The sequence below is a fragment of the Perognathus longimembris genome, chromosome 1 (assembly GCF_023159225.1).
Source record: "Perognathus longimembris pacificus isolate PPM17 chromosome 1, ASM2315922v1, whole genome shotgun sequence".
In the NCBI taxonomy this organism is placed as follows: Eukaryota; Metazoa; Chordata; class Mammalia; order Rodentia; family Heteromyidae; genus Perognathus; species Perognathus longimembris.
The window spans coordinates 59,782,186-59,797,762 of record NC_063161.1 but is presented as its reverse complement, the minus strand read 5'-3'; the positions used below and the strand labels follow the sequence as shown (position 1 = coordinate 59,797,762).

Genomic DNA, 15,577 nt, shown 5'->3' with positions numbered 1-15,577 from the left:
GTTGAGAGTTTTTTGTTGGTGTCATTGTTTGTTTCCCTTTTGTTTTACTTCTTAGCACCTGTTGCTCACTCAGGTCTGATTTTGTTTTTTTTTGCCAGTCCTGGGGCTTGAACTCAGGGCCTGAGCACTGTCCCTGGCTTCTTTTTGCTCAAGGCTAGCACTCTGCCAGTTGAGCCACAGCGCCACTTCCGGCTTTTTCTATATACGTGGTGCTGAGGAATCGAACCCAGGACTTTATGTATATGAGACGAGCACTTTACCACTAGGCCATATTCCCAGCGCTCACTCAGGTCAGGAAGAACTCAAAGCTCAAAGCAACTTGTATGTCATATAAAATAAGCATTTTGAAATGTTGGTTGCTATTGTTGATATTATAATTTTTTTTTCTTTGGGGGGAGTTGTTTTATTTTGGTAGTTGAACTTTCTTTGCTTCTTAGGCTAGTAGTACTTTTTGCTTTTTTAATTGTTTATCAGATCCAATCTTAAAGTTTTACCCTAGTCTGGCCTTGGACTTTCATCTTCTTATATATGCTGCCCACATAGCTGGGATTACAGATGTATACTGCCACATCAGGCTTGTTGTTTGAGACTGTGTCTTGCTACTGTCTTACTAGGCCAGTCTCTAAATACAATCTGTCCTCCAGATCTCTACTTTCTGAGAAGTTGTGATTATAGATGCATACCACTGTGCTGGCAATTTGTTATTATCCTGATTGAAACTGTTACTTAATGCAATTCCTTTGTCCTAGCTGGCATATTTGAAATTCTTCTAATCTGTTTTCACTCCTTTTCATGTCACCTACTGGATTCCATACTATTCTTTCCATTTGAAGAAATGAAAGTAAGTGATTTACCCAGTGTGGGTATATATGGGAACCCAGTAATTACACTAATCTCCAAGTATCCTCTCAGACTATATTTTCTGTAGTTTGTTCTTAATGTTTGGAGTATGTGTTTATCTTCCTTGCTTGTGTTTATTTAGTGCCAGTACTGGGGCTTGAACTCAGGGTCTGTAACTTCGCTTTTTCTCTCAAAGCTAGTGCTTTATCACTTGAGCCACACTTTTACTTCTGGTTTTTGCTGGTTAATTGTATTTAAGAGTCTCACAAACATTTCCTCCCTGGGCTGGCTTTGAACTGCAGTTTTCAGATCTTAGTCTCTTTAGTAGCTATGATTATGGCTATCGCTATATATGCTGCCTGGTTTATTCTGTAACTGTTTGGCTTAATGCTGGGTACTCTACAACTTGTGTCACAGATCCACTTATGATTTTTTAAAGGTTTATTGAAGAAGGTATCTCATGAACTTTACTGCTTTAGCTGACTTCTCCCCATGATTCTCAATCTTCAGCCTCCTGAGTGTAATGTCCACCCCGGCAGGCAGGGCTCTGTGCAGATTCCAAACAGCTACTGCTTGCCTTCTCCCGGAGGGGCCACATTTCCGCCTTTTACCCCTAATGTCAACACCCCTTGCCAGCAGGAAGTAGCCAGAGTCTGCATCCTTTTTTTTTTTTTTTGGCCAGTCCTGGGCCTTGGACTCAGGGCCTGAGCACTGTCCCTGGCTTCTTTTTGCTCAAGGCTAGCACTCTGCCACTTGAGCCACAGCGCCACTTCTGGCCATTTTCTGTATATGTGGTGCTGGGGAATTGAACCCAGGGCCTCATGAATACGAGGCAGGCACTCTAGCCACTAGGCCATATCCCCAGCCCCTTTTTTTCATAATTATTAAAAGGCTAGAATGCAAGGTCCATCTTGGGAGGGCTCCATGCAGATGCCCCCATTTGTCTAAAGTCTCTGCCCAGTACCTGTGTTACCTAGGTAGCTGGTATACCCAAAGGCAGCCACCTCCCCTCACCTGGCCATACCTCACCACCCCTGCCCTATATAAATGGCAAGGCCCAGTGAGAGGTCACCCCTTCTCCCTGGCCATGCATCATCTCAGCCAGCAGTTCAGGAATAAGCTTTTCTCTTCTGCCTGAATACTGTGTGGTATTCTTTATCGTCTACCTACTTTAATACGTCTTACTGAGTATCTCGGATTATATGTTTGAGCCACTGGCACTTTAACTCATTTTATTCACTTTTTTAAGTTAAAGATGTGTTAAGTATTGAAAAGGAAACAGTGCATTTTCTTTAAGTTAGAAATACTGAGTTTTGCCATCAGAGTAGCCATCCTCCAGGTATTCTTATGGAGAAACATTGCTTGCCCATAGCATAAGCACCTCTTATTCTTTTTATGAAAATCCATTGTAGTTAGTTAGATAATTGTAGGTATTTAGGTAATTAGTTATTTAGGGAATTTTTTTTTTTTTTTTTTTTGGCCAGTCCTGGGCCTTGGACTCAGGGCCTGAGCACTGTCCCTGGCTTCTTCTCCCGCTCAAGGCTAGCACTCTGCCACTTGAGCCACAGCGCCGCTTCTGGCCGTTTTCTGTATATGTGGTGCTGGGGAATCGAACCCAGGGCCTCGTGTATCCGAGGCAGGCACTCTTGCCACTAGGCCATATCCCCAGCCCTATTTAGGGAATTTTGTATTCATTGAATTAGCTGTGTTTTTAAATTATTCAAGTTTCTTCAGATTTTTGAATATTCACTATTTACTATAATTAAGACATTATTTTAACCTTAGCAGAAAAATTTAAGTTTAAAATAATCACTCACAATTGAAAATTCAGAGCTAGCACCAACTTTAGGAGTCTGTTCCTCAGAAACACAATGTCTCCCCACTTCTCAGCACTCTTCTGTGCTGACTTTCCAAACAATGAGCATTGTGACCAGGACTTGCCTGGATCTTTCCAGATCTTTATTGTGCAATGGAAGACCAAAGGAGAACATTTCCCATTTTATAAATATCTTGTGCTTGAACATATTTTATTCAATTTGCTCATTACAATAGTTTTTGAAACTTGACAAATTTATTTTAAAAAACAACTTATAGCATAATAGTGATTTTTCTGCTCTGGCTGGCTTTGAACTGTGATCCTCAGATCTCAGACTTCTAGGTAGGTAGAATGGTGTGATCCATTTGGTGCCCAGATTATACTCATTTTTTTGTTGTTTTGCTTTTGCCAGTACTTGTTAAGCTGGCATTATACCACTTGAGCCACACCCCCAGCCCTGTGTTACTTTTCTTTTCCTTTGGATGGTAGCCATGAGATGAGAGGGAGTCTCCATGTTATAACTCTTTTTAATTTTTTTACATGTATGGATGTACTTATTCATTTTGACAGTTTTAGGGAGTTTGAACTCAGGACCTTGCACTTATTAAGCAGGCTACTTCCCCCATTCATGTCATACTTAAGCCCTCAAGGTCACTTTGATTGTATTTCCTTTTGGCTAATGATGTTGGACTTTTGCTTATGTATTTACTTGCTCTTTGTATTTCTTTGAGAACTGTTCAATTTATTGGCCACTTATTGTATTTAGTATTTTGGTGTCTTAATTTTTTAAATTTGCTATTTCAGATATTAACTTCCTGTCGAGATGAATACATAATGATTTTCCAGTCTGCAGGCTGTCTTTACTCTTGTGATTGTTTCTTTCAGATGCAGGATGTGCTTGTGATGGTCCTAGGGCTTAAACTCAGGACATGAGCACTGTCCCTCCCTGAGCTTTCTTGCTCAAGGATACCATTCTACCACTTAAGCTACTGCTCCATTTCCTTTTTTTTTTTGGTGGCTAAGTGAAGATAAGAGTTTCACAAACTTTCCTGCTTGGGTTGGTTTTGAACCACAACCTTTAGATCTTAGCCTCCTAAACAGCTAGCATTTCAGGCATGAGACAAAGGCCCCTGGTGCAAGAACTTTTCTTTTCTTTTTCTTTTTCCCCTGCCCCTTGCCCTACCTTGCCCTGCCCTGCCCTCTCCTCCCCCTCCCTTCCTTTATTTTTTTCTTTCTTGTTTTCTTTCTTTTCTCTTTCTCTTCAATTCTTTCTCCTTCCCCCTGCCGCCCCTTGCCTTCTTCTCTTCCTTTCTCTTTTCTTTTTCTTCCCTCCCTCCCACCTTTTCTTCCTTCCTTCCTTCCTGTCCTCCTTCCTTCCTTCCTTCCTTCCTTCTTTCCTTCCTTCCTTCCTTCCTTCCTTCCTTCCTTCCTTCCTTCCTTCCTTCCTTCCTTCCTTCCTTCCTTCCTTGTCTCCCTTCCTTCCTTGTCTCCCTCCCTTCCTTCCTGCCCTTCCTTCCTTCCTTCCTTCCTTCCTTCCTTCCTTCCTTCCTTCCTTCCTTCCTTCCTTCCTTCCTTCCTTCCTTCCTTCCTTGTCTCCCTTCCTTCCTCCCTCTCCCCCTTCCTGTTCCTCTCTTCCCTTCCTCTTTCCCCCTCCCATTTTTCATGCCAGTTCTGGGGCTTGAACACAGGGCATAGGTGCTATCCCTGAGCTGTCACTTGAGCCAGAGCTCCACTTCTGGGTTTATAATTTTTGTCATTTTGTATTTATCTAGTTTTGAATACAGGGTATTACTAGCTTTATAGGAGTTTGGTAGCTTTTGTTCCCTTTCTATTTATGGAATAGTTTGAGAGGCATTGGTATTCTTCTTTTGTAAAGGCATAGTAGAATTCAGGAGTGAATCTACCCAGATCTGTACTTTTTGTTTTAGGGAGACTCATGTCATTTTCTATTTATAATATCATCTTGGTTCAATTTTGATAGGTCATATGTATCCAGAAATGTATCAATTTCTCTTAGATTTTCCAGTTTATTGGAATATAAGTTCTTGAAATAATCCTTAATGATCTCCTGAATTTTATTAACATTTATGTGATATTCCCCCTTTTCATTTCTAACTTTATTTTGGTATTCCTTTTTTTTTTTTTTTTTTTGGCCATTCCTGGGGCTTGGACTCAGGGCCTGGCTTCTTTTTGGCTCAAGGCTAGCACTCTGCCACTTGAGCCACAGCCCCACTTCTGGCTATTTTCTGTATATGTGGTGCTGGGGAATTGAACCCAGGGCCTCATGTATAAGAGACAAGCACTCTTGCCACTAGGCCATATCCCCAGCCCTCTAACTTTATTTTGAATCATCTCCTTTTGGTTTGTTTGGCTAAGGGCTTGCCAATTTGTTTATGTTTTCAGAGAACCATACTAATATATACAGTTATTTTTAAAACTTCATACAGAATGGAACACATAGATTACTTGTAATCAGAAAGTCTAATACTAAAGTACTATTCTCAATGTCCTCTGTAACATCATATGTGTTTAATAGTGAGAATAAAAGAAAGAAAAGCCAATGCCTTTAATAAAATATTGGATCAGGTAAATGGGTTTACAGAAGTGAACTCCATGAAAGTATTAATGTCATTAACATGAAAAACTCAACAATTTCAGATAAGCTAATGATGTACCTCAGCTTTTAAGGACAAGAGCAATCCAGATCAAAAAATGAAGAAATAATAAGGACAAGACAAATTAATGGGTATTAAAACTAAGATATAAAGAATCAGTGAAACTAAGAGGATGCATTATGCTTTGTAGTTCCATATATTACTCTAATGATCAATATGATGTAGTTTCTTATTGCTTCTGTGTGAATTTTTTTGATTTAAGTATGATGTAGTTTCTTTTTTTTGTTTGGTTTTTGCCAGTCCTGGGGCTTGAACTCAGGGCCTGAGCACTTTCCCTGGCTTCTTTATGCTCAAGGCTAGCACTTTACCACTTGAGCCACAGTGAGCCACAGCACCACTTCTGGCCTTTTCTATATATGTGGTGCTGAGGAATCGAACCCAGGGCTTCATTTATGCAAGGCAAGCACTCTACCACTAGGCCATATTCCCAGCCTCCTGATGTAGTTTCTTGTTTGTTTTTTTTTTTGATGTAGTTTCTTATTACTTCTAACTATGTGAGTTTTTTTGTTTGGTTTTTGCACATCTGTGGTTTGAACTCAGAGCCTATATGCTTCCCAGGCAGGTGATCAGTTATCAAGCCATCCAGCCCTTTTTGCACTGCTTATTATCATTATTACTTTTATTGTTGTTATCATTATACTAGTCCCAGGGCTTGGAACTCAGGGCCATGCTTTTGCTCATAGCTGTGAGTGATGCCTCCATCCCTGCTTTTTTTTGCTGGTTATTTTGGAGATGATGTCTTGAGGACTTTTCTGCTGGGCTGGCTTTGTACTGGGATCATCTAGGTATTAGCCTACTGAGTAGCTAAGATTACAGGTGTGAGCCACCTGTCTGTCATTTTTTTTTTTTTTTGACAGTCGTGGGGCTTGAACTCAGGGCCTGAACACTGTCCCTGGCTTTTTTTTTTTTTGCTCAAGGTTTGCACTCTACCTCTTGAGCCATAGTGCCACTTCTGGCTTTTCTGTTTATGTGGTGCTGAGGAATCGAACCCAGAGCTTCATGCATGCAAGGCAAGCACTCTACTGTTAAGCCATATCCCCAGCCCTGTTGTTGTTGTTGTTGTTGTTGTTTTTTAATGAGTTAAGTGAGTTGTTTTTTTTTATGAGTACAGGGTTTCAGTAGTCTACTTTTAGTATTGAGATGGAACACTTGATCTGTTTTCTTCTTTTTTTATTTTTTGCTGGTCCTGGGGCCTGTGCTCTGTCCTGAGCCTCTTTATGCTCAAGGCTAACATTGTACCACTTGTGCTACTGCATCACTTCTGATTTTTTTCTGAGTAGTTTATTGGAGATAAACATCTCAGGGACTTTTCTACCTGGGCTGCCTCGAACCATGATCTTAAGATCTCAGCCCCCTGAGTAATTAAGATTGTAGGTGTGAGCTACTTGCACTCCGGCTTATTATCTTTTTGATCTTAGGGATATCTAGAAGTTTTGCCTTCATAGTATTTTGACTTTAGGGACTTTTCCAGTGTTCCTGTTAGATATATTCTACATGTGCAAAGTAATATAACAAATATCTAAGTAAGTGTTTTATGTTGCAGGATGAATCTGGCTATCGATGGAGTAGAGATGATCATTCTGCGAGCCGACAGCCCGAGTACAGGTAAAAAGTTAAATGTAATATCATGAGTGCATTTATATTTGACCCCTGAGGTGTGAGATGTAGAAGTCTAACTTTAGAGTACAGGTGAAATATTTTAGTTGCATTTCACTATTTGAAAGCAATAGCTGTTATAGGTGATAATCATATGGATGATAAATAATCACCATATAGTTGATAAATAATCTGTCTATTGGCATCTTATAGTGGATAATATATATCCACTATATCTTACCCAATATATATCCAATATATCTTATAGTGGTATATAGTTTAAAATGAATTTTGGGATAGTCTTACTAGCTAATAATTAGTGTTGTATGGCTTCTGAGGTACAGGTTTCCTTAATTTAGTGAAGCGTGTTTTGTTGTTGTTTTTTAGAAGTAGCCTCTTGTGTGAGTGGGGTAACTGGAATTTTTTTTTTTTGCCAGCTCTGGGGCTTGAACTCAGGGAGTGGGCACTATCCCTGAGCTTCTTTTGCTCAAGGCTAGCACTGTACCACTTTAGCCACAGCATCACTTTTGGCTTTTTCTGTTTATGTGGTACTAAGGTATCGAATCCAGGCTTCATGTGTGCTAGGCAAGCACTACCACTAAGCCACCTTCCCAGCCCAAAGGAAGAGACACATAATGACTTTGGGGGCGGGGGGCAGTCATGGGGCTTAAGTGCCCAGAGCCTGGGCACCCTCCCTGAGTTTTTCTGTTTAAGGCTAGTGCTCTGCTACTTTGAACCACAGTGCCACTGGGACTGGAATTTGAACTGTACTAGGGAGGTCAGATCTGGCCAGTGCCATCATTAACTGTGGAGGGGCGTCAGATTGACTCCAGGTCAGATTAGAGCAAAAGCCAACTCCATCTTCACTAAGATCTCCCTCACCCTATCCAGGGAAGTTCCCCTTCGCTGTGATAAGATTGTGTAAACTGCTTGACCACCTGAAGCATGGAAGTTTCAAGGAACATTCAAGGTTAAACCCGTGCCCTCCTGTGAGTAGGCGTATCCACCTGCATCATGTGAGCCCCGCCAAATCCATGCGCCAATTCGAACTAGAATGATAGGTTGGTTCAAATACATACTATGAGACAGCCGTAACTCTATTGGCCACCTGTGTGCAGCCTAGCATGCTCTGTATGTGTTGTGTTGTATCCTCATTGGCCACCTGCGTGTGGCAAGTTTGGCTGTGATGTTTGCCTTATAACCAGGCTGGAAGGCCACATGGGCACGTGGTTCCAGCTCCCAAGTTTGGGCTGCACATGTGCTGGAGGTTCCAGCTCACTAGTTGGCCCTGATCCTGCACACGTGGTCGGCAGTTTCGGCTCCCGAGTCAGGGCTGCAACCAAGGCCGGTCGGTTCACTTTTTGTTCACTTTTTACTTCCCCAATAAATCTGTCTTTTTGTCATCTTGTAGCTGGAGACTGTGGTGGACTCTTGGGGGAACCAAGAATCCCCTCCCTTGGGGGGGCGTTTCATTGTAGCGAACCCCTACTCTACTTCAGAACTTAAGTCTAGTGCTTACTAGGCTGGTGAAGCCCCTTTCTCAGCCTCTTTTTGGTTACTTTGAAGGTAGGCTCTTTCTTTATACTTTGACTGACCTCGCCTGCTACCCTTTCCTTTATGCTTCCCTGTTTTGTAGAATTACAGATATGTTATTTATCCCAGCTGTTATACTTTGTGCCCAACCTCTGCTTGGAATAACTTGCATGCCATGCCACAACCCATTTGATTGAGATAGAATTTTGTGAACTCTTTTTTTTTTTTTCCTGCCTGAATATCCTGGAACCATGATTTTGGCTTAGGAGTAGTGAGGATTATAGGCTTGAGCCACTGCTCTAGGCTTCGGAAATAGCCTTCTGAAAATAAGCTTGAGTCCTTAAAATGCTTTTTGTATTATATGATACTCTCTAAGTTGCCTTATCTAGATCAGTTCTATTGGGAAGACATTGGCAGCTTTGATTTCTCATATGCAGCATCTAGAAATACATTTATGAGAGATAAAAATTCTGGACTGATAACCAGGTTGATAATTTGTTCTTGCTGTTTGCTTTCTAAATGATTTCACAGAAGGTTGTAATTAAATGTCTTGACTGTGAATAGCCCCACAGCCTCAGGATGACTTGGTCCCCTGCTGTTTTGGGAGGTGCTGGCTAGGTTAGAAAGTGGGACCTAGTTGGAGGAAGGTCATTAGGGGTGTGTCCTTGGAGAGCTTCTTGTTCTTGTTTCTTTCCTGTCTATTCTCCAGCCACCATATCATCCTCTTGGTGATTCTCAGCCTTACCTCTGGCCCACTGCACTGGAACTAAGCATGAATTGCAACCTCTTGAAACTGTGAGCTCAAATACATTTTGTTTTCTCTTTTGGTTGGTGGTAGGGCTTGAAGTCAGGGCCTGGGTGCTATCCCTGAGCTTTTTTGCTCAAGGCTAGCATTTACCACTTTGAGCCACAGCTCTACTGGTTTTCTGGTGGTTAATTGGAGATAAGAGTTTAATTGGACCTTCTTGCCTGGGCTGCCTTTGAACTGAGATCTTCACATCTCAGCTTCCTCAGTAGTTAGGATTATCTGTGTTGGCCACCAGTGCCTAGCTCTAAATTTTTTTTTTTTGCTGTAAGTTCCTCTCTTCCACGCCCCCCCCCCCGCCCCCACGGTGTTTGTAGCAAAGCCTAATAGAAAAATTAGTGCTAGGAATGGAGTTGCTGTGATTTCTGAGCATGTGGTTTGAGCTCTTAGAAATGATGAGAGAAACAGGTTGGAGAAGCAGAAATGGATGTTTTTCATGTGGGATTCTGTTGGGAGCTCAGCTCAATCCACACTACTAAAAGACTGCTCTTGAGGTTTCAAATAGCACTCCACACTTTAGCAGGAATTGAACTAGAGGCCTTTGGTATCTTGCTGTGGCAAAGAACTTCTACATTTTGGATGTGTCCTCTGACTGTTGTGAGGCTGAGTTTAAAGGTGATGATAAATTAATCTGATTGAAGTTTCAAATCATTCAGGCATTCTTGCTGTGGCATATTTATTGCAAGCTATTTCTAATCAAGTTTGCTGGAAGAACTGTGCAAAAAGCAGAGTAAGAAGGCTTGTACTTTGACCAGAAAAGAAATGAATGTAAAGTTGGGGCCTTTGAAAGGGTAGTTACTTGAAATGATTGGGCCATTAAAAAGTAGTCAAGTATTTTGCTCTGTAACAACAGGAAAAATGCCTTTAGGGAATCTCAGGAATTGGCTGGACTCCACCCCATTGCTAGTTCTTAAGTATAGTCCATTGAATTCATTTGTAATTTATTTTTATTTTTATTTTTGCCAGTACTGGAACTTAAACTCAGGGGCCTGAGCACTGTCCCTGGCTTCTTTTTGCGTAGGTTATCACTCTACCACTTGAGCCACAGTGCCACTTCTGGCCTTTTCTATATGTGTGGTGCTGAGGAATCTAACCCAGGGCTTCATGTATATGAGGCAAGCACTCTACCTCTAGGCCATATTCCCAGCCCCATTTGTAATTCTTTGATGAGGAAACTCTCCCCCTTGGTGAGCTTGTTAGTGTAGTGCTTCCTACTAAGTTGTTTCCCCTGGATTCATTTCACTGTGCCCCAGCCCTTAGGTACTGAGAGGCTGTTACACAGTTGAGATCCTAGAAGGCCTAGTTGGGGGATGTTGGTGTCAGTCCTATGGTGCTGGTTTTGCAGGCATCCCAAATGCAAGAGTTAGGGGTCATGGAATCTTCCATCTAGGTTTTAAAGAAAAAATTGGTAGCCAGGCAATGTGTAATAGGGTTGAAGTTTCTCCAGGTAGTCTCTGAGAGTGCAAAGGGTGAGGCCTAAATATCTGTATAAAGACCCAAGGAAGTTGGAGACACTAGAAATGTTCAATTTCTACTAACAGTGAGCAAAAGCCAACCCTAGTGTTAGAAGTACATGATTCTTTTGTGTCAGAAATGAGTCCATACTAGAGATACAGAAAATCTTGTCAAGGCAATTCACTTTTGTGCAAAAGGGTACAATGCCATTTTAAGGGGGGGAGCGGCTGTTCTCCAGGCAGACCTAACAGCTCTACCCAGAGAGCTAGGCAAGTACACTGTTCAGGGCAGTTTGCTAGGCTTTTATCCCAATCCAAACTGTCCCTCCTCCTTGTCAAGGAGTTAGGCTTACAGTCTAAGTACAATTGATTACCAAAGTTAAAAAGGGGGCCATTTTTTTATTCCTGTCTGGGAGTGAGATAGGGGGTGGGGTGGGGGAGAGGTTGACTAGGTCAGTGGGGAAGCTCCCACTAATATTCCTTTTAATTCTATTGATAAAGATTTCTCTCTTTTTTTTTTTTTGCCAGTCCTGGGCCTTGGACTCAGGGCCTGAGCACTGTCCCTGGCTTCCTTTTGCTCAAGGCTAGCACTCTGCCACTTGAACCACAGCGCCACTTCTGGCCATTTTCTGTATATGTGGTGCTGGGGAATCGAATTCAGGGCCTCATGTATACGAGGCAGGCTCTCTTGCCACTAGGCCATATCCCCAGCCCAAGATTTCTCTTTTTAACAAACAGCACACTTAGTAGTTACAATTTATTATTTTAACTCATTCAATATAAGATTTATCTCCTTAACCTGGCTAGCTGTTCACAAGCAGCAAATAATTCCCAGAAATATAAAATCCATACCAAAGACTATCAGTATACAAAACAGAAGCACTTTAGTTTGACAGAAAAGACTACTTTTTTCTTACACTAGAGAGGTGCTGCGAACCATAGTAGTAAGGAATAGAAGCAGGGCTGCTCAATTCCCTTTCAAGCTCAAAACTCAACAGTACTTGCCCTAGGTGCTGGACATGTAATTACAGGGTTTAAAGTTTGCCCCGTTGGTTTTTGGTCTTAGTTTGGCTCGGTCTTTCCTTATTTGCCTATTTCTCTGTTTTGGAAGAGAAATGTTTACTTTGTGCCATTGTATGTTGGAAATGTAACTTGCTTTAAAAATTATACAAGAGCTCAAAGCTAAGAGTTTGCCTTGAGTCTCAGAAGAGACTTTGGAGTTGATGTTTTGAACAACATTGGAACTGTTCTACACTATCTTGGACATAGATTGAATGTATTTGCCTTATGAGATGGACTTGAATCTTTTGGAACTCAGAGGTGGAAAGTTTTTGTTTGTGTTGTAAGTTTGATACCAAGCTGTGGTCACCATTTTGGGAAGCTCTTAGAAATGTTAGGAAATGAGGCCTAGCTGTCGGAGGTAGGCCACAGGAGCCCCACCGTGTCTTACTGTAGAAACTAAGCTTCCATAGAGCCAAGGTAATTCTTTATAGATATGATATAAAAACATAACTGATATTGATCCTTACTTGTGATGATTTTATTAGGCTGGTAGGCAGTAGCAGAAGTTGATATGAAGAAGAAAAGAGACATTATTCTCTCCCATTAAAATCTGTCATGTTTTCCCAATGTCTGGTGGCGCTGGCTACTCAATTCAGTCAACTGTGCTTTGATTTTACTGCCATCTGGTGTTGTGATTAGGAACGGCAGTTGAACGTTTTGCTCTTTTGGAAAGAGGAAGAAGACTGGCAGTCTTTGAATGGGCTAGCCCTCTATCCACTGAACTAGATATCAGTAATAGCTCATTTAATTTCAGTGCACAAAGTCTCTTATTTTCTTTTTATTTTTTCCATTCCTGGGACTTGAATTCAGGACCTGGGCACTGTCCCTGAGCTTCTTTTGTTCAAGGATAGTACTCTACCACTTGAGCCACAGCACCACTTCCAGCTTTTTCTGTTTTTGTGGTGCTGAGGAATCGAACCCAGGGCTTCTTGTATACGAGGCAAGCACTCTACCACTAGGTCATATTCCCAGCCCTTGCACTTTTCTTTGACAGCCTGTTTCTTTGAATTTTTTTTAACCTGTACTTTCTGGACTTTTTCCTGTTTTATTCCTTTTTTCATCTGTACTCATAAGTTTAAATACTGATTATTTACAAATTTATGTTGGTATTCCAAAAATCTCTCTGAACTGGCAAACAATGTCTCTAGCTGCTTATGTAGACATTAAAGAACTCATATCCTTCTAAATGCAGGTCTTTCACCCCATCTTCATTTTTTTCAGATCAGATTTCTAATTTCATTAATCCATGTACTAATAATTCTAGGGATCAGTTTGATATCTTAGTCATGATTTAAAAAAATTTTTTTTGGTTGGTCATGAGGCTTGAACTGCCTGGGCACCTCAGACTGTAATCACTACAGTCATGAGCTACTGGCGCTTGGCTTGTCTTTCATGATTTTTTAGTCAGATACTTAGCATATCCCATTGTGTCTAAAAGATATGTTATGTGACTCCATGTAGGCTACTACTGTTTCTTCCCTGAACAAAGTAAACTCTTAGCTTGTCTCCCTATACCAATTCACATGTTTTATGTATGCTTGTTTAATGTCAGTTTGTCTTCTGGTTCTGTTCCTCATTTAGTCCTTAGCACCTCCTATCGTTCCTTCAACCTGTTGAATGCATATGTAGCACTAGCTAGCCAGGGTTGCTAGGCTAGTAAGACTACTGTCATTTTCATGAATAGATTGGGCAATATTATAATTTTTCAATACCTTAGTAATATTTTCCACAGGAAGAGGAGAAAGTATGCTTGTATTCGGAAGACCTCCACTTATTTTTTTTATTTTTATTTTTTGCCAGTCCTGGGGCTTGAACTCAGGGCCTGAGCACTGTCCCTGGCTTCTTTATGCTCAAGGCTAGCACTCTGCCAACTTGAGCCACAGCGCCACTTCTGGCCATTTCCTATATATGTGGTGCTGGGGAATCGAACCCAGGGCTTCATGTATACGAGGGCAAGCACTCTTGCCACTAGGCCATATTCCCAGCCCAATACTTCAGTAATATTTTGTATGAGCTCATTTATCATAAATGCATTTTAGCCATTTTCATTTTCCCAAGAAAACTTGTGTCTGTAGGAGCCATATATGTTGGGAATTAATTAGCTAGAGTTGAGCTGAACTTGTAGGATAATAGCCTTCTTGTGGAGTAACAATTAACCAAGATACTGAAATAATTTTTGAACTTTTGTAATTCATGTCACAAACTGGGGTTCTATAGCTCAGTAGTAGAGCTTGTTATGCTTAAGACTTTGCATTTGATTCCCAACACTGGATTTTTTTTTTCTGGGCCTAGGACTTGATCTCAAGGCCAGGACACTGTCCCTAATCTAGCTGTCTGTCTGTCTATCTTTCTCTCTAGGCTAGTGCTCTGCCACTTGAACCACAGCTTCATTTATGGCTTTTTGGTGGTTAATTGGAGATAAGAGTCTCATAGATTTTTCTGTCTCTGCTGGCTTTGAACCATGATCCTCAAATCTCAACCACCTGAGTAGCCAGGAAGCACTGGAAGTATTTTTAAGCACTTTTGTTGTTGTTGTTGTTATTAAGGTATACAAAGGGGTTACCATTTCTTTTTTGGACAGTGTCATCCTTCCTTTACTTTCTGTTTCTTCCTCATGTCCATGCCTACAAGTTATATTAATTCATTTTCTACATAGTGTATAATGAACAGCATGATAGCATTGGAAATTGTTTTAAAATGAAAGATGAAAAGGAAGGGAAAGAAAAGAAATTCCTTGTCATTGGTTTGCCTCAGCATTCTTTAATATTCTTTAACTTTAATACAAAGGTACATTTGTTAAATGAGTTATAACCTGTTTGAGTGTTCATTTAGTAGGGTTTTATATCTTGATAATTTGGGTAATTTTTATTTGTTCTATGAATGGCTTTTGCTGTATAAAGTTTTGATAGTAGGGCTTCCTTGATGCTTTGAATTGATAGTGCTCAATAAAGAATTCTTAAGTTTCATTTGGTATAAACCAACTGAATAACTCATGAGGGGAGAGGGAAAGGGGGATGGGGGAGCGGGGAATGAGGGAGGAGGTAACAAACAGTACAAGAAATGTACCCAGGCCTAATGTATGAAACTTTAACCTCTCTGTACATCACTTTGACAATAAATAAGAAAAAAATATCCAAAAAAAAAAAGAAGGCATCTTGGAATATATTCTACACACTCATGAAACTTCATAATCAACCACATTTATATTTATGTGGTGAAATATACAAATGAATTAAATGAAGACTAACCTAAAATAAGAAAAGAATTCTTAAGTTTGAAAGTGGAGATTTGTAGAGGTGATTTTTAGGGGTGGGCAGATTCAGGGAACAAAAACTTAGCAGTAAAATAAAATTTCTTAACATTTGGCAGTAGATAGTTTTTTTGTATGTGGTCTGTTTAGCCAGGGATCCTGGGCATTGTAGAGTTGGTTAACCAGCCTCTGTCGTCACCATGTACCAGTGCCCCAGTCCACGACAACCCAGAAATCTTGTAGATATAGAGACATTGCCAAACTCTATACCACTGCGAGCAAAAGTACTAGATACAGAGTATGTATCCTTTTTCTGAACTGTTTATGACCTGAGTTTTAGAGAGTTACTTTTTTTAAACTTAGAATATTTGCATAAAAGTTACTCATTGAATGTTCTTAGCATTATGTTAATACTGAATAAATTTCAGACTTAGGAGCTTCTCAGATAAGGGAATGATCAATTTGTGCTATATTTAGAAAGCAATAATAGGCCAAGAAAACTTTGACTTGGGAAGTCTTTGGCATTCTTTGGTGTTAGAGTATAGT

General features: G+C 40.6%; 1 protein-coding gene across 11 annotated transcripts in view; it reads left to right on the top strand.

The window, feature by feature from the left end:
- The window catches only part of Pphln1 (periphilin 1), an 84,878-nt gene that overhangs the window by 20,203 nt on the left and 49,098 nt on the right, over positions 1-15,577 (top strand). For all 11 annotated transcript variants that reach the window (XM_048366183.1, XM_048366159.1, XM_048366116.1 and 8 more), the window contains one exon: positions 6,875-6,936. In XM_048366183.1, the coding sequence (XP_048222140.1) occupies positions 6,875-6,936 (62 nt within the window). The remainder of the gene's footprint in view (positions 1-6,874; positions 6,937-15,577) is intronic.